General features: G+C 36.2%; 1 protein-coding gene across 1 annotated transcript in view; it reads right to left on the bottom strand.

The window, feature by feature from the left end:
* The window catches only part of LOC121149878 (disintegrin and metalloproteinase domain-containing protein 32-like), a 92,243-nt gene that overhangs the window by 29,979 nt on the left and 44,715 nt on the right, over positions 1-17,549 (bottom strand). Inside the window, exons 10-12 of the mRNA XM_040970540.1 lie at positions 13,643-13,724; positions 5,836-5,972; positions 1,344-1,521 (exon numbers count right to left, since the gene is read on the bottom strand). Coding sequence (XP_040826474.1) covers positions 1,344-1,521; positions 5,836-5,972; positions 13,643-13,724 — 397 coding nt within the window. The remainder of the gene's footprint in view (positions 1-1,343; positions 1,522-5,835; positions 5,973-13,642; positions 13,725-17,549) is intronic.

Genomic DNA, 17,549 nt, shown 5'->3' with positions numbered 1-17,549 from the left:
TTTCAGTGGCAACCTGCTCAACAATAATTCATCCAGTTTTTCAAGCCATTTTACTTATTATTTGCCATGATATGGTTTTATAGGAATGGGGATTCGTGGAAATAAAAGCAAATAAGAACTAAAAAGGAGAAGAAAATCGTCCATGAACTGTAGGACACTATAAGAAACCTAAGATGTGTACTTAAGAGTTTCGGAATTGAGGTAGGGGCCAGGAATTATAAGAAAAAAATCATTAAAACTTTTCCTACATGTCCCACTGTGTATCACAGCACTTTTCACAACACCCAAGATACAAAACAACAAAGATGTCCATCAGATAAATTTTTTTAAAAATGTTCTGGCATGCGCACACACAAACCACACATGCCTGGAATACTAGTCATCCATACCAAACAATAAAATATTCTCTTCCACAGCAAACGGATATAATTGCAGAACATCACGTTAAGCGAAATAAATCCAATGCATAAATATAAATACCACATGTCCCTCTTCATACATAAGAGTTTAAAAGAAATTTTAAATCTGAACACAAAATGCTGATTTAGAGGCTGGAAGGATGAGGAGAGTTTGGACTCATAAAAACCAGGAAAGCCTGCAAGTGGCTCATTAGTTGTGACACAATAATATATACTATGTGGCTAACCACCGGGGGCGGGGGGCGGTCTGGGCTTGGCACATATGAGAATTCTACAAAATCTTTGTTTCATTTGTTTAAAACTATTTTGAAATCAAAAGTTTAAGAAATTAAACAGTTGTATTTTATATTATCTTAAACGTAAGGAAAATGTGTACTGTCAAGTTCAAGGTCCTAATTTAAAACAACGTGACGTGAGTATAAGTCATTCAGCTCAACGCCTGTGACAAACCTTAATATCATTTCTTTCAAAACTAATGAAGTAAATCAACCACATTGGCAGAATTGCTGCAACTACTGAATGATCCTGAAGGACTCTACTCGGGACAGTTTTATTTCATTGTGTTACAAGGGCTTCCTCTCCAAGTGAATAACAAAACTGCCTTCTACTCGGGTTGCAGTGTTAGCACAGCTTCCCCCAGCGTACTACTGAACCCACTGTGAAGTGATGCCCTAATGAGCGTGTGATAGGCTTCTCCCACGCGAATCCTCAGCGAGCACATACAAATATCCAAAGGTTAAGCGGAGACTGGAAACACTTCATTCTTCTACATTTCGTCTGCAGTGTAAAAGCTATTTGTAAATTCTATCATTTTCCCATTATCAATCGTTTTGGTAGTACATTTCAAACTCGTATAGAACACTTATGAACATGAGAACTAAAACGATGTATGTATTCTTGAGGGGTTCTAGCTCTAAGACTTACTTGCACAGGGCCACAATCACAGACTTCGCCGGCCTCCACCCTGCCATTGCCGCAGTGCGGTCTCCCAGCTCTCTGCATTTGTGGTTTATTCCGCAGACAGCTGGCACCCTCGCTTGAAACAAAACCTTCAAAGTCATTCAAACTGCAGTTGCTAAAAATCTTGGCACCACTGGATATCCTAAAGGTTAAGGCACATAATGTCATTGACAATATGCTTCTGAAAGCATAATTCTACATTACAAACATCACTTCAAAAATGTTCAAACTTAAGAAGCAATAGTGAGAGTTGATAGTAAGTGCTTAGAGACCAGATTCATTTTTTTAATAGAGCATATGACTTAACTCACTTACTGAAAAAACATGCCTTTGGTTTTTAAAAACTTAAATACAACTCAATAATAAAAACCAAAAATTACATAATTTAAACTCAAGGAAAAAACTTCAACAGTGTTCCAAATAAAAAATAGCATTTAACAGACAAAAAAACACTTTTAAAGATTTATTTGTTTTTATTAGGAAGTCAGATATATAGAGAGGACAGACAGAGAGAAGGATCTTTTGTCCAATGATTCACTCCCCAAGTGATCACAACAGCCAGAGCTGAGTCAATCCCAAGCCAAGAGCCAGGAGCTTCCTCTGGGTCTCCCACATAGATGCAGGATCCCAAGGCTTTGGTATGTCCTTGGCTGCTTTCCCAGGCCACAGCAGGGAGCTGGATGGGAAGCAGGGTCGCCATATGGGATTAGAACCCGCACCCATATGGGATCCCAGTGTGTGCAAGGCAAGGATTTTACCCACTAGGCCAGCACAATGGCCCTGGACAAAATTTTACTTTAAAATATTATAATATGCTTAGCTCTGAATTTCCTCAAAGATCTCAGAGAAATAATATTTCACATTATTACACACACATACTATTAGTAAAAACAATTTTAGAGAATATTTTCTGTGAAACTGTAAGTTTTAACAAGCAGTGAAAATCTATACGGAAAGGGTGAAACTGATGCAAACTGAAGCTCTATTTTGTTTGATTATTTCTTTTTAATTATATTACATATTAGATTATTTGTCTTATCACAAATGTCAAAATTCAGACAATCTGTAAACTGGGAGAATGAGTATATGATAGTTACTTTAAATTTTATTTAGTTTCGGCTGTGGGGCTGGGGCGAAAGGAGCGCTCTGCAGCATGGTGGCTGCAAGGAGTACCCGAGCCAGGCCAGACCCAATGCCTGGGACACGGACTATGGCTACCGCTGCCATGAGGTGGGAAAGTCCTAGGCTTTGCCTGAAAACAATCCAGGCAAAAAACCTGGTCTATTCAACAAATGCTGTTGGGTCAACTGGATAGCAGCTTGAAGCTTGCAGATGTAAGAAGCAAGACCCACACCTGTCACATTATACAAACATCTACTCTAAATGGATCAAGGACCTAAATCTACACCCACGAACTATCAAACTATTGAAGGAAAACATAGGAAGCACACTCCAAGATATAGGAACATGGAAAGACTTGTCTAAGGAAAAGACACAAAAGCACAGGCAGTCAAAGCCAAAATGAACAAATGGGACTACATCAAACGAAAAAGCTTCTGTACAGCAAAGGAAACAATCAACAAAGTGAAGAAGCAACCAACTGAATGGGAGAAAATGTTTGCACACTACACAACTGATAGGGGACCAATATCCAGGATCTATAAAGAACTTCAAAAACCCAGGCACAGAAAAAAAAAAAAAAACTGTGAAGAACTAAGCAAACGAAATGAACAGACATTTTTTCAAAAGAACAGATTCAAATGGCTAACAGACATATGAAAAGATGCTCAGACTCCCTAGCCATCAGAGAGATACAAATGAAAACTTCATTGAGGTACCAACTAATTCCAGTGAGGTTGGCCTACATTCAGAACTCAAATAACAACACCTGCTGGTGTGGATGTGGGGAGAAAGGCACCCTCCTTCACTGCTGGTGGGAGTGTAGGCTAGTACAACCATTGTGGAAATCAGTACGGAGAGTGCTTGGAGAATTGCAAATGAACTTGCCATATGACCCCAGCTATCCTGCTCTTAGGAATATACTCAAAGGAAATGAAATCTGCAATGGGAAATAGATGTACAGTAGCACAATCTACAATAGCGAATACATGGAAACAACCTAGACGCCCATCCAAAGTGGAGTGGAAAAGAAAATTATGATACAAGTACTCTACGAAGGGCTACTCAGCCATCAAAAAGAATGAAATTCTACAATTTGCAACCAATGATCCCAATTGGAGACCATTATGTTCAGTGAAATAAGTCAACCCCAAAAGGACAAATACCATATGTTCTCCCTGATACTGGTCAACCTTTGTGCAAATTGTGAGATCAATGACCTTTTTCATGCTGCTTTTGCTGCAACCTATGTGTTTTTGATATTTTTGTCTTATTTTCATTTCTTCAGAATAGTTTCTTTTATCAAATTCTTGGCTGACTCGTGGATCACACAGCAGCACCATTTTATTCAAGAAGCTGTTTTCTTTTTCACGTCTTCATTAGCACATTGACTATTCAGCAGCATGTTACTTAGTTCCATGGTGCTGCAATTTTTTGTTAACTTTATTCCTGTTGTTGACTTTGTTTCATGGCTTCTCATTTAAAAGAAATATAGTAACTGCAAAGAGGAGACTATCATATCCAGATGTTAAGATACAACGCAGTGTGTATCTCTACTTCCAAATCAAAGATGGACTCCCAATGAAACTGTTGGATGTATCTTGACAAGAGGATGCTGGACTGTCTGCCATTGTCTGTACCAACAATGTAAGGACACACAAATAGTAGTCTGATAGACTTATCACTGCTTATGAAGGACTATACTGTTATAATGATATGGGAAAAATCAGTTAGGGGGAGGGAATTTGAAGAAGGGTAGGGAAACCCTAGGCCTAATGGAATTGTACCATAAATTCAAAATAAAATAGAAAAATTTATATATACAAAGTGTCTAGAAATGTTTCTGGCATATATCTAGTAAATATATTATAAATATGAATTAAACTTATAAACCTTAATAGTAAGTTCTTGGTAAAACACAAAAAACCTTTCATAACATATTTTAGAATAGCTAAACAAAAAATGAACTCAGAAGAGCAATTTTCAAACTGTTCAGAATGTTATCATACTCAGTACTAATTCTTAAATATGAGGATTCATTTCTAAAAGTCTATTAAAATAACATTTAAAAGTAAGTTTGTTATAGTGCAAAACATTTTTGGAAATTATGTTTAGTTTTTTCTTAGTACATGCTCTGTATAAACTTTCTGAAGCATCATCCTGTACATGAATTTAAATTTTTGCATGAAAATAAATTGACCTAGTAGCTTCTATCCCTTCAAAAATTTAAGTATCCTGATGTATGTGTGTGCATATGTGTATGTGAAGATATTTCTCTAAACTTATGCATTTACATGGGCAGTATATATTCATTAGATAGATAGATAGATAGATAGATAGATAGATAGATAGATAGATACAAAATGGATATATCTGTATATAAGAACTCTTTTTAGAGCAAGTTTTAATGTAATGATATGTATCATATAAAAGTATAAATATGTATATTTTAGTTCATTCCATCAGTAGGCCATGAACGTTAACATATTTAGTTGTACTTAGATATAATTATGAAAAGTCATGTTTTGCAAAGTTAATGCCTTATTTTCACATTTGCTTTTCGATAGTTCTTTAGTAATGAACTGGTAGTACCCATCATAGGGCACATTCAATAATAGAAAACAGACAAAAAAATACCAATGTAACCTGTAGTAACTCTTGTGTTGATGAAGGATATCACTAAATTTCTAAATCGCTATACCTAACACATCATATACATACACAGTTTATACAATTTATATCAAATTATTACATACTACGTCATTTTCTATTCTCTCATTTTATTCTTACAGCATCTTTTGATTCTAAAGAAACAGAATAAGAATGGGGGCTATCCCCAATGATATAAAAAAAAAAAGCAGGTAAATAAAAGCTAGGCCAAGTTTGTCCAAAGACACACAAATCCTGCATATCTGATATTAATCTTCAACTCGATTTTCTGGCTCACTGAATGGATTTAATGTTCCTCTACAATTTCAAAAAGCAAAACCAAAACATTAGTGAGGCAACCATTTTCTTTTATGTCCTATTGATATTTTTTATTCTTCTTACTCAGTGTTTTTACCAAATACGTATCCTAAGTAGAATTTCTATGCTAATATGTAATACAAATTGTGAGAATCAGATGGGGTTGTCTTTGTACATAAACATATGTAATATACAACCTTGGTTGCTTCTAATAATACTCCTCAATCTATACACATTCCAACTTGCACATTATGATCTACAATTAAGTGGTTAACTTATAGTTCATGTTTTAAGTAAATATAAAATCTTTGCACTTCAAATATTTAAAACAAAGCAAGAATGACCGTTAAACAAGTACTTGTAAACTTACACAGCTTCTGGATTCATTACACAGATGGCATCTTGGCAGTGACATTTCTTTGGATCATCATATGATATTCCCAAATTGAGTCCCAGCATCTGGGTGACAATAACTGAGAAGGCCTCCAAGGTTATACCCTTAGGATACTGCAACAGCAAACAAAAGTCAAATGATTGGTTATTCATTATATTATAGCAAAAAAAAAAGTTCTAATTCTGAATATTTTGCCTTTTTAACAAATACTTAAGAATATGGAAATGCAGTTCCTTAGCCATGTAAGAAGTGAAAACTTTTCTTATTAAGCTTTATGGAGAAATAAACATATTGAGACAACACCAAGCTTGCATAACTTAGCAATGTTTAAGCAAACTATTACAACCTTATAAAAGACTTTATGTGACAGAAAATTTACAACAGGCTTTGGCTATTTCTCCATAATCATCAGGTCACCAGATTTCTTACAATAGCTCTGATACTCAGGGTAGTTAATATAATACAATCCAAGCTGATAATGTGGCCACTTACACAATAAACAGGTTAAGAGTACTGTCTGCATGCTGCCACCACCCTCGTTGTCACACTGACTTGCACCAGGGGAGTCCACAGAGAACAGATTAGATTTGTCATGGATTAAACAAGTGCACAGGCAACTTCCTTGTCAAGGCAAAATGGTATCCTCATAACTCATTATTTCTAACAAAAAAAAAAAAATCACCTGTCATAGAATAAGGAGCAGGTGGGGGGTAAGTTCTTATAAAGCTCAAGGAATTTGTTTGATGTGGTGTATATATCAATAACAAAGAATTTGTGGTCAACTGGCTTATGACAGCCCTAAACACACACACACACACACACACACACACACACACACACATATAATGAAAAATAGAAAGGGAAAGTTGTGAATGATCAAGTTGAAGATGCAAACCTCTGCAGGACCACTGAGGCAACCCATCTTCTGTTGTGAACTGACGTGGCTGAGAAGGAAGCCTGAACAAATGAAATCAATAAGGAAAGCAATAGAATCTGAAAATTGGGATGGGAGCAAGGAGATAACAGGAGCACAGATCTGTGCACTGTCCTTATCAGAGGGGGAGGGCCTCTCCAAATCAGGTGAAAGCCACAGCTCTAAAAAATAAACAACTTTGCTTCTCTCTTCAAAGATGCAACACTTTATTTCACTGATTTTTATTTCCTCTTACTAGCTTCTATTTCATTTATCTCTATTATTTCTTTCCTTCTAACCACAAATTTGATTTTTTTTTCTCTAGGTTGTGACAGGCAATGTTCAATTGTTTGATATCCTTCTGTTTCACCATATGGATGGTTATTTCCATAAACTTCCCTCCCAGTGCTGATTTTATTGTATCCATTAACTTTTGGTATCCATATGTTCATTTCTTTTCATTGGTTCCAAGGAATTTTAATTTCTATTTTCATTTTTTTTTCAAAGACCCACTATTCGCTAAAGAATAATGTTCAGTCTCTACTTTGTGTAAATTCTCAAATTTCATTTCTTTTGTTCATTTTGAAATGGGGGGGGCAATGCAAGAGAAATGTTCTATCCACTGAATTTATCCTACAAATGGCCACATTTGCCCCAGCATTGGCATAGTCTAAAGCCATAAACTGCATCCTGTTCTTCCACATGGCTTGGCAAACCCAGTCTTTTGGCATCTTTTGCTGCCTTCCCAGGTACATGAACTGATGTAACAGAAATTTTTAAAAAATTATGAGAATCATTACTAACTATCATTTACAACAACATGCTGAAAAACTGGGAAAACTAAAAGTAATGGATAATATACATAACTTGTCAAAATTAAACACACATTTCAAAAACTGAATAGATCAAGAGCAAAATGGCAAGAATGAATCAGCAATAAAAAACCTTCTTGGGCCCGGCGCGGTGGCGCAAGTGGTTAAAGGTCCTCGCCTCGCACGCCCGGGATCCCATATGGGCGCTGGTTCTAATCCCGGCAGCCCCGCTTCCCTTCCAGCTCCCTGCCTGTGGCCCGGGAAAGCAGTCGAGGACGGCCCAAAGCTTTGGGACCCTGCACCCGCGTGGGAGACCCGGAGGAGGCTCCTGGCTTCGGATCGGCATAGCATCGGCCCGTTGCGCTCACTTGGGGAGTGAATCATCGGACGGAAGATCTTCCTCTCTGTCTCTCCTCTCTGTATATCCACCTTTCCAATGAAAAAATAATAAAAATAAATCTTTAAAAAAAAAAATAAAAAAAAACCTTCTTTGCAAAATGTACCACAGGAACATATGAATTCATAACTGAATTCTACAAACCTTTAAAGGCATTAAAATTAATTATCTCAAGCTATTACAAAACATTGAAAGAAATGGAAACATTGCAATCTTTTCTGTGAGGGCAACACTGTTCTGATGTCAAAGACACAAACACACACAACACACACAAACTTTAAACCAGTTTCTTCAGGGAACATAAAAGCAAAAATCCTCAATGCACTAGAAAATTTACACATCAAAAAGACCATACATCATGCTCCACTTGGATTTGTCCCAGAGACACAAGGATGGCTCAACCTAAGCAACTCAATATAAATAACATATGGTAACAGAAGGAAGTATAAAAATCAACTCAATAAAAGCAAGAAAAGCAATCAATAAATTTCAACAATCATTCATGATTCTAAAATATCCTTGCCCCCAAGACATTGCTGGTTTTGACCAGGATAAACTAGTGGAGGAGAAACAAAGGAAGTACATTCCCAGGGCATAGTCTGAGAAGTTTGCACAATGGATAGTGGAGGGTCATGGTGGAGAAACATGAACAGAGCAAATACACAGTGGCAAACAGAAGCATGTCTGGTGGCTCCTGTGGCCTGGCCCTGAATAAAACTCAAGGTTGCTGGCAAAACAACCTGATGTAGAATCTTGTGGAAAACACTGATATTGGGTTTGGATTGATGACAGAGTGGGAGCCAATGCATCCCCAGAACATGATGGTGAAGGATCACATCTCTTTTGTCCACAATCCCCAAAAACATATGGACCAGTTAGTATTATTTTGAAGTCAATGGATTTCACGATTGGTATGTGCAAAAACTATTGCAACCTCCATTGACTTGTAGACCACAGTAACTTTGGGTTCTGATTGCTGTCAGAGAAAGGGGTGAGGTGTTCAAGAATTATCATGGAGGAAGGAACACATTTCTTTTTCCACGAACTCTGCGTGGGGATGTCTGAACACCACTGTAAGGACATTGAACATGGAAGAGACATGATAGGCACCTGAACCCACACATGTGAATGAAGCTAGGAGATTTTAAAAGAGGGATAAATCTGAGTTCCCAACTAACAATGACTCTGAGCTAGTAGCTTGGCAAGAGGGACACACCCATTAGGAACCAAGCACACACACCTGCTCATGCATCTACAAAGTTGGGGTGAAAATTGCAAGATGGAACACTCATAGGTAGCTGACATGGAGAACACTTCTGCTTTTGTGAGCAAGACATTCTCATCGGACTGAGTGATTTCTCATTACCTGGTGATTGTGAGAGTATTGAGTGCAAAGGCTACCAAATATTGCAACTGCAAGATAGGATATGATGTGTAACTGGGTCTCTGGGTATTCAGCATGACTTATTTCAGAGGTTCAGAGATAGCAAGTGCCTGAGGTGACTTACATGCTGACACAGAGAGCTACAGAGATCCTGTAGTTCATGTGCCAACATGTGTAAGGGTTGTAGACACTGTAGCCTAACATTCGGCACCAATCATCTTGAAGCACAGGAGGTGAAGCAGTGAATACCTTAACAATCATGATTATTCCTTCCTGATAGCTGACAATTGAGATCAGCCATGCCAACTTGGGTGACACCTTGGGCTCTAAATCCACATTAATACAATAATAAGAGTGAAATTCAATATTCCATTTAAATGGACATAAACTAGAAAAAAATCAATAAAGAAATAACAAAGGTAATCTAAATCATGAATCAAAAAACCTAATTAATAACTATGTAATATTTCATCCTTGGGACCCTGTACTCACGTGGGAGACCCAAAGGAAGTTCCTGGCTCCTGGCTTGGATTGGCTCATCTCTGGCTATTGCAGCCATTTGTGAAGTGAACCAGTTGATGGAAGGTCTTTCTGTTACTTTCTCCCTGTAAATCTGCCTTTGCAATAAAAATAAATAAACCTTAAAAAAAACAGAACCACATACCAAGACAACATAGAGAACTCAACACTCAATTATTCTTTTTACAAAGATGTCCAAATACTAGAGAATGTACACTTTCTTCAGAAAACTCTAACAAGAAATTTGGATATACCACAATGAAAATGTCCCTCTCACCCTATATAAAAATCAACTCAAAATTCACTAAAACATCTAAACATAATACACGAAACTACCAGAAAAAATATCATAGTGGAAGCACTTCAAGACATTTCATATGCATCAAGTTTTTGGATAAGATCCCATTTTTTTTAAAAAAAGGCAACCAAAACAAAAATTGACAAGTTAGTACCCAACTAAGATTTTTCTGTACAACAAGGGAAACAACAGTGCACAAAGGAAACAGCCAGAATGGGGAAAATATTTTCAAACAATTCATCTGATAAAGGACTACTGTGTGTAATTTATAAGGAACTCAAGAAACTCAACCACATCAAAACAATCCATCCAGTTTAAAAATACTAAATGACACTTTCTAAACTAGAGATATAAACAAAAGCCAAGCACACACAAAAAAATGCTTAGGATCACTAGTCATCAAAAAGTACAAATAAAAACTAAAATAGAATAAACCCCATTCCAGAAAGAATGGCAATTACGTACATCAAAAATAACAACTGCTGGCTAGGATGTAGAAAAAAAGAAATACTGTTTGTGGGAATGTAGATTCATTATGAAAAACAGTATGGAAGTTCCTTATAAAACTATCATTTCATCAATCATATGGCTCAGCTATCCCAGTTTTGGAAATAGAACTACAGGAAATTAGGTCAGCATACAAAAGAGATGCCTCCATTTCCATGTTAATTACACCTCCTATTCACAATAGCAAAGATATGGAATCAATCTAGATTTCTATCATAATCAAGCGTTCTTTAGTTGAACATAAAGGAAAGATACTTAAATATGCACGTGAAAAAAGTCAATTAGCTTACACAGGGACTTCAATTAGACTCACAGCTGACCTCTCAGAAGAAACTCTCTAGGACAGAAGACAATGGAGTGACATACTAAAGATGCTAAAAGGAAAAAATAAAAGTCAACCCAGAATAACATATCCACCAAAGCTTTCCTTGGTCTTTAAAATTAAAGAAATATTTCCAAAGCAGAGAAAGGTTGAGAGAATTCACCTCTACTAGGCCTGCCCTATAAATATTACTTAAAGATATACATACAAAGAAAAAGAATAGCACCTACCAATAGCAAAGACAAATGTGAAAATTGTCCCAATTAAAAAAAAAAAAAAAAGTAGTCTAAATCAAACAATAAGCAACTCACTGCTAAAATGACAGGACAGAATCACTACCTATAGTATTAATTCTGAACGTAAATGGATTGAATTCACCAAACAGATGACAGAGTATCAGACTGGATCAAAAATATATTGCCTATAGGAGACACATCTCACCAACAAAGATACACGAAAGCTGGAAATGAAAAGCTGGAAAAGGATGTTCCCGTGTAACAGGAAAAACAAGCTAGCGTAACCATTCTAATATTAGGTAATAAAGACTTCAATGTGAAAAGAATTAAAAGAGATGAAGGGAATACCACGTAATAAGGGGATTCATTCAGCAAGAGAAATTTATGATAATAAACATATATGCACCAAATGCCAGGGCACCTAATTAATTATGTGAAACAAATATTGATGAACTTAGAGAAAGAAATAAACTCCAATACGATTGTGCGAGACCTTGTCACTCCACTAGCTTCAATGCACAAATCAATGAGTCAGAAACTCAGTCAGGCAACAGAGCAAACGGGTTTGTCTACAGAACCTTTCATCCTGTAAACTCAGAATACGCTCAATCAGTGCTTATGACAAGAAACTAGAAAAGCACTGAGTAAATGAGTTGATCATGACTGAACAAGCCAGAAAAAAAAACAAAAGCAAGAGCAATATGAGGCTAACAGAAAAAAAAAATCAAAATATATAAGGAAATAAGCAAAATAGAGACTTTAAAAATGGAATTAATGATTTCATTTTTCTAGTTTTCTAGTCCCTTTAGAAAACCAACAAAATGAATTTACCACTAGCCATAAAAGGAGAAGATATGAATCCTAGAATAGGAGATGAAAAACAAAATGTAACAACAGATACCTCACACATACATAGAATAATCAGGGACTATATACTAATAAAACCAGATGAGCTAGAAAAAAAAACAGATAGATCTTTGCACACATACAATCTACCAAAATTGAATCATGAGGCAATTAATAATCTAAATAGACCTATAACTAGCATGGACATTGAATCAGTAATTAATATCCTCCCAACGAAGAAAAGCTCTGAACCGGATGGCTTCACTGCTGAATTCTAGTAAAATGTTTCAACAAGAAATTACCCCAATCATCCACAACCTATTCAAAAGAATACAAAGGGAGGCAATACTTCCACATTCTTTCTATGAAGACAGCATCATCTTAGTGTGTTAGATTTTTTTAATTAATTACATTGCATTATGTGACACAGTTTCATAGGCTCTGGGATTCCCCCAACCCCTCCCCATACCCTCCCCCCATGGTGGATTCCTCCACCTTGTTGCAGTATTACAGATCAAATTCAGTTGCGATTCTTTCATTGTAAGCATATACCAAGCAAAGAGTCCAGCATCTAATTGTCCAGATAAATTCAATGGTTTCTTGAGGAGACCATCTCTGGTCTCAAGGTGGAGCTGGCAGAGTATCATCTTGATCAATTAAAAGCCCAAAGATAACATCAGCAATAATTTACAACATTATGGAATTAATTGACATGGTATTGAGTAACCAATATGTTAAAAATGCAAGTTCTTAACCACATCAAGACAGCATCATCTTAATTTCAATACCAGATACAGACACAACAGAGAAAGAGAACTACAGATCTCCCAGATGAACATAGACACAAAATCCTCAACAAAATACTGGCCAACAGAATCCAGCGGTACAGACATAAAACATTCAAGCCATTCGTGGTGATTATCTCCACTGAGGTGGTATTATGCCAGGTTCCAATAATTCTTATCTATTCTTATACACACTTGAGAAATTTGAGATAATTATCAAAAATCACTTTACAATATAAAATGTGTAATATTTAAACCTTTTTAAGAAGTATGGGGGGAATGGCTAATGGAACTACATCATCTTTCAATATGAAGCTACTTTATTTGAATATTTCCCTAACTTTACATTTGCAAGGAAAAAATCTGGGATTTTAGAGGTTTTCTTAGCAAGCAAATTGCCATGAGATGTTCGGGAATGTCTGTGCATTTATTTCTGATGTTGTTATTTTTCCATTCAATTTCCCATTACAATTAATTGCAACTAGTATTTCTATAAGATGTTTTCATTATACATGCTTCAAAGTTTTAGCAGTAATGGAAAAGACAGAGTAGTTAAATATCACATAATGCAAATTATGCTGAATATAAAGTAGCCTAGTAACAAATGTTAAATATGTATTTTTTAAATAAAATTACCATTAGGTACTAATGGAAAACAAATCCGGCATATAAATAAACAAAAATGCAATGTGTAAGATATACACTAAAATGATGGCAAATTTTAATAATGTAAATTTTACATATGAGATTAAATAGCTACATACCACTGCAATTCCCGCAGAATACTGAGTATCACAAATCTTTCCAGGAAACACTGCACCCAGGTAATGTGGAATATCCCTATAACTAAATAAATAAATATTCAAATTGAATTCATGATTATAAACTGGTGAAATTGAGAAATTTGTACTAAATTAAATGTCTCACAAAATCCTATTCTGATGGTTATTGAGGCACAATCATTCTATACACGCTGGTTTCAAAGTGTGAAGGTATTAGTAACAAAACTGATTTTCTAAGCATCCAACAAATGCAATGTTTTAATGGCTGTACTTCACTCATCACATTTGGTTAAGGTTACAAAAGCCTTCAATCAAAAAACATTTTACAGAATGACAAAACAGTTGCAATGCATGAATCAAAATGTGTCTCTCCCATATAGAAAAATCTCAACAGTGTTTACAGGAATATCTTTATTGTCTCATAACTAAATATTATTTAAGTTTGGTGTATGGGCTTAATGATGCTCTCATAGAATAGTATTATTCTCAAAACTTTACCTGGATTATTCCATTTAATCATCAAAGCAAACAAATGAAATGGATATTTTCATTCCCCTTAAAGGAAAAAATATATACAAGATGGGAGATATAAGCAACTCTCGAGGAAGCTATTGAATAACTCAAAAATGGGCAGTTTGAATCAGTTATATTCTCAACTCCAAAATACAGCTATTCCATGCATACACTGCCATTGTGTGTGTATACACTGTACATCACACATCTCGCTGAGACATGCCAGAATGCCTGTAAAGAAGTTAGGTACTCAACCCATAATTTTAAATGTAGCTCAATAAACTCCGTAGCAATTCATATACATCCTGCATCCTCAGTGCTGCCTATATTCTGCCTGACACTGCTTATACCAAATCCCTCCATCACGAGCTTCTTAACACCCAAATTTGACAACAAATTACAATATTTAAATATCTTTACAATATATCTTCAGCCAAAGTAGTTATTACAACAGATATGTTAACAAAATGCTAATGTTTATAACAAGTTGCCCCTAAAAATGTACATAAACTTGGTGATCTCAGTAACATATTATTTTTTTACTTCACACTAACACTCTTATAGATATAGTTCACACATATCAGTTGTGGAAAGCAGTTTTTACAAGTTCAATGTTTCATGTTTTCTGTCCTTGTTGTAAAAATTCAGCAGCAGTTCTATACTTTCCATATTCTTTCTCTTATTTTATTTTTTACTTTTTTATTACTATTATCATTTTATGATAGAGTTCCATAGGTCCTGGGATTTCCCTTACTCTCTCCCCAAGTGCCCCTCCTCTGCCCCCATTGAGTTCTCCTGTATCATTACTATAGTATAATTCTTCATACACAGTCATATGCCCATCATTGCGGGCAGGGACAATGGCAGAGAGTCCAGCATCCTATTGTCATATAGTAAACAGTTTCATTGGGAGTCCATCTTTAGTCCTGAAGTAGAGATGCACACTGCATTGTATCCTCACATTCGGATAATGACAGAGTCAATTACACGGTTACTATACATCCCCTTAAGTGAAGATTCACAATACAAAATCAGCAACAGGAAGAAAAATAGAAATTTACAATGACATGAAGCTAAATAACATGCTACTGGATATGATAGTCTCCATTACACAGCTACTATACACCCCCCTAGATGAAAAGACACAAAACAGAATCACCAACAGGAAAAAAAAAAAAGTTAAAAGTCCATGAGGTGAGATAGCATGCTACAGAATGACAAATGTTTCACTAAAGAAATGAAAAAGAAAATCAAGAACTCCCTTGAAGAAAATGATGCTACTGCATGATCTATGAGTCATTGAAGAATATAATGTGTAAGAAACTGTTTTGAAGAGATGAAACTAAATTTTAAAAAATGCATGAGATACAGTTTCTGCTGATCTTTGTTGATGAAATACGTCTCCTGTAGGCAACAAATAGATGGGCTTTGTTTTGTAATCCAGTCTACTAATCTATGACATTTGATTGATGAGTGTAAACCATTTATATTCAGGGTTAATATGTATGGGTGGTACTTTGGTCCTGTCATTTTAGCAATGGGTTGTTCATTGATTTAATCTTCTGTTGTTATTTTACTGGGATGTTCTTCACATTTCCCTTTGGTTTTGATGGGTGCCATTCCTCTTCTCTATCAAGAAAACATCTTTATCACTTGCATGGCAGCTTTGGAAGAGGCAAATTCTTTTAACTTTACTATGGAAGAATTTTATTTCATTTTCAAAGACAAAGGAAAGCTTTGCTGGGTACATTATCCTGGGCCAACAAATTTTTGCTTTTAGAATCTGGAATATGCGGCTCCATTCTGTTCTGGCCTACGTAGTTTTCTGTGAGAGATCTCCTATGACTTTAATTGACATTCCTTTATATGTCAATTGATTCTTTCCCCATTCACATTTAAGGATCTTTTCCTTATGTTCAATTGAAGAGAGTTTGATTATCATGTATCATGGTGAAGATCACTTTGGTCAACCCTGTTGGGAGTTCTGTGCTCCTCCTGGATGTTGTTCCCAATTCTTGCTTTAGATTAGGGAAATTTTCCCTTATTATTTCATTGAAACCCAGCTTCTCTTTCTGCACCTTCCAGGACTCCCAAAACTTGTTTTAAATTACTTTTGATACAGTTTAGTTGGCACTGTGATCTCCCTTCCCCATCCCCCAAGTCCCATCCCCTCCGTTGTGTTCTCCCTGCAGTCTCACAATGGGTATCTCTCGTGAATTTTCCCAAGTCCACCATGCTGCTGCTGAAGTGTCTCCAAACCAAGTAGGAAACAGCCAGTCTCTTACATTTGGCCTTTTAATAATGTCTTTCAATTCTTGAATATTTTTTTTTAGCCTGATCCAGCTCTGCTTCCAACTTTTTATTTGTTTTCCCCCTCGCAACAGGAAATATATTCTAATTCTGAGATTATTTTCTGCCCCCTTCATTCTATTTTGGAGATTTTCCACTGTACTTTTAATGTGCTCCACTGTATTCTTCATTTCTGCTTTATGAGCTTTCGTTTGATTCATTTCCTGTGTGACATGTTCCTTAACTTTCTTGAATACCTGCTTTATGTGCTTTTCATTGTTGATAAGAAGTTTTATAACAAGTGTTTTGAATTCTGTATCTCCCATATTCTCGATATCTTTCTAGGTGAATTCTGAGGTTGGCATAGGGTTTTGCTCCTTTGCAGAGTAATCTTCAATGAAACGCAGTGTTCCTTTGTCTCCTATTTTATTCTTGGTCATTGTACTTCTGGTTAGCAGAGTCTTTTCCTTGGGGCAAGATTCTAAGCTCTGTCACCCACAGGTCTACAGTTCAATTTTACTTATTAAAGTTGGTACATGGCTCTTTGTTTGCAGCCAATTGTGCCACTCCCTCCAGCAAGTATCAGGTCCGGGTTCTTATGTTAGATTTCCACCATGATCTCCACAGCCCTAACTCCTGGCTCATCAGTCTCCAACTCCTGTGATACCATGCTGAGGCTACACTCTTGTCTGTACAACCTTTCTCCCACTTCCAGTTGGAGCAGATCTCAGGATGAGAGAGACACCAGGTAGCCTATATAGCTACGTTGTTGGTGGTACTGATCTTGCCAAACCTGTTCATTGTAAAGTCTGTGGTACACAGACCTATTTCAACCTATATGATGCCATAGTCGGTATTATTTTCCTGTGGGACCAGTGCAATGCACTGAGCTCAGTGAGTTGTCTTCGAGATCAGCACATGCACAGTTCACTGTTGTGGCTACAGACCAATATTCCTAATGAACATAGATGCAAAGATACTCAACAAAATATTGCCCAACAAGATCCAACAAAACATCAGGCAGATCATTCACCTAGACCAGAGGGGATTCATCCGTGACATGCAGAACTAAGTTAACATTATCAAA

Source organism: Ochotona curzoniae, unplaced genomic scaffold (assembly GCF_017591425.1).
Source record: "Ochotona curzoniae isolate NIBS_2020 unplaced genomic scaffold, NIBS_Ocur_1.0 contig_1976, whole genome shotgun sequence".
NCBI lineage: Eukaryota > Metazoa > Chordata > Mammalia > Lagomorpha > Ochotonidae > Ochotona > Ochotona curzoniae.
This window is presented reverse-complemented; position numbering and strand designations above follow the sequence as displayed.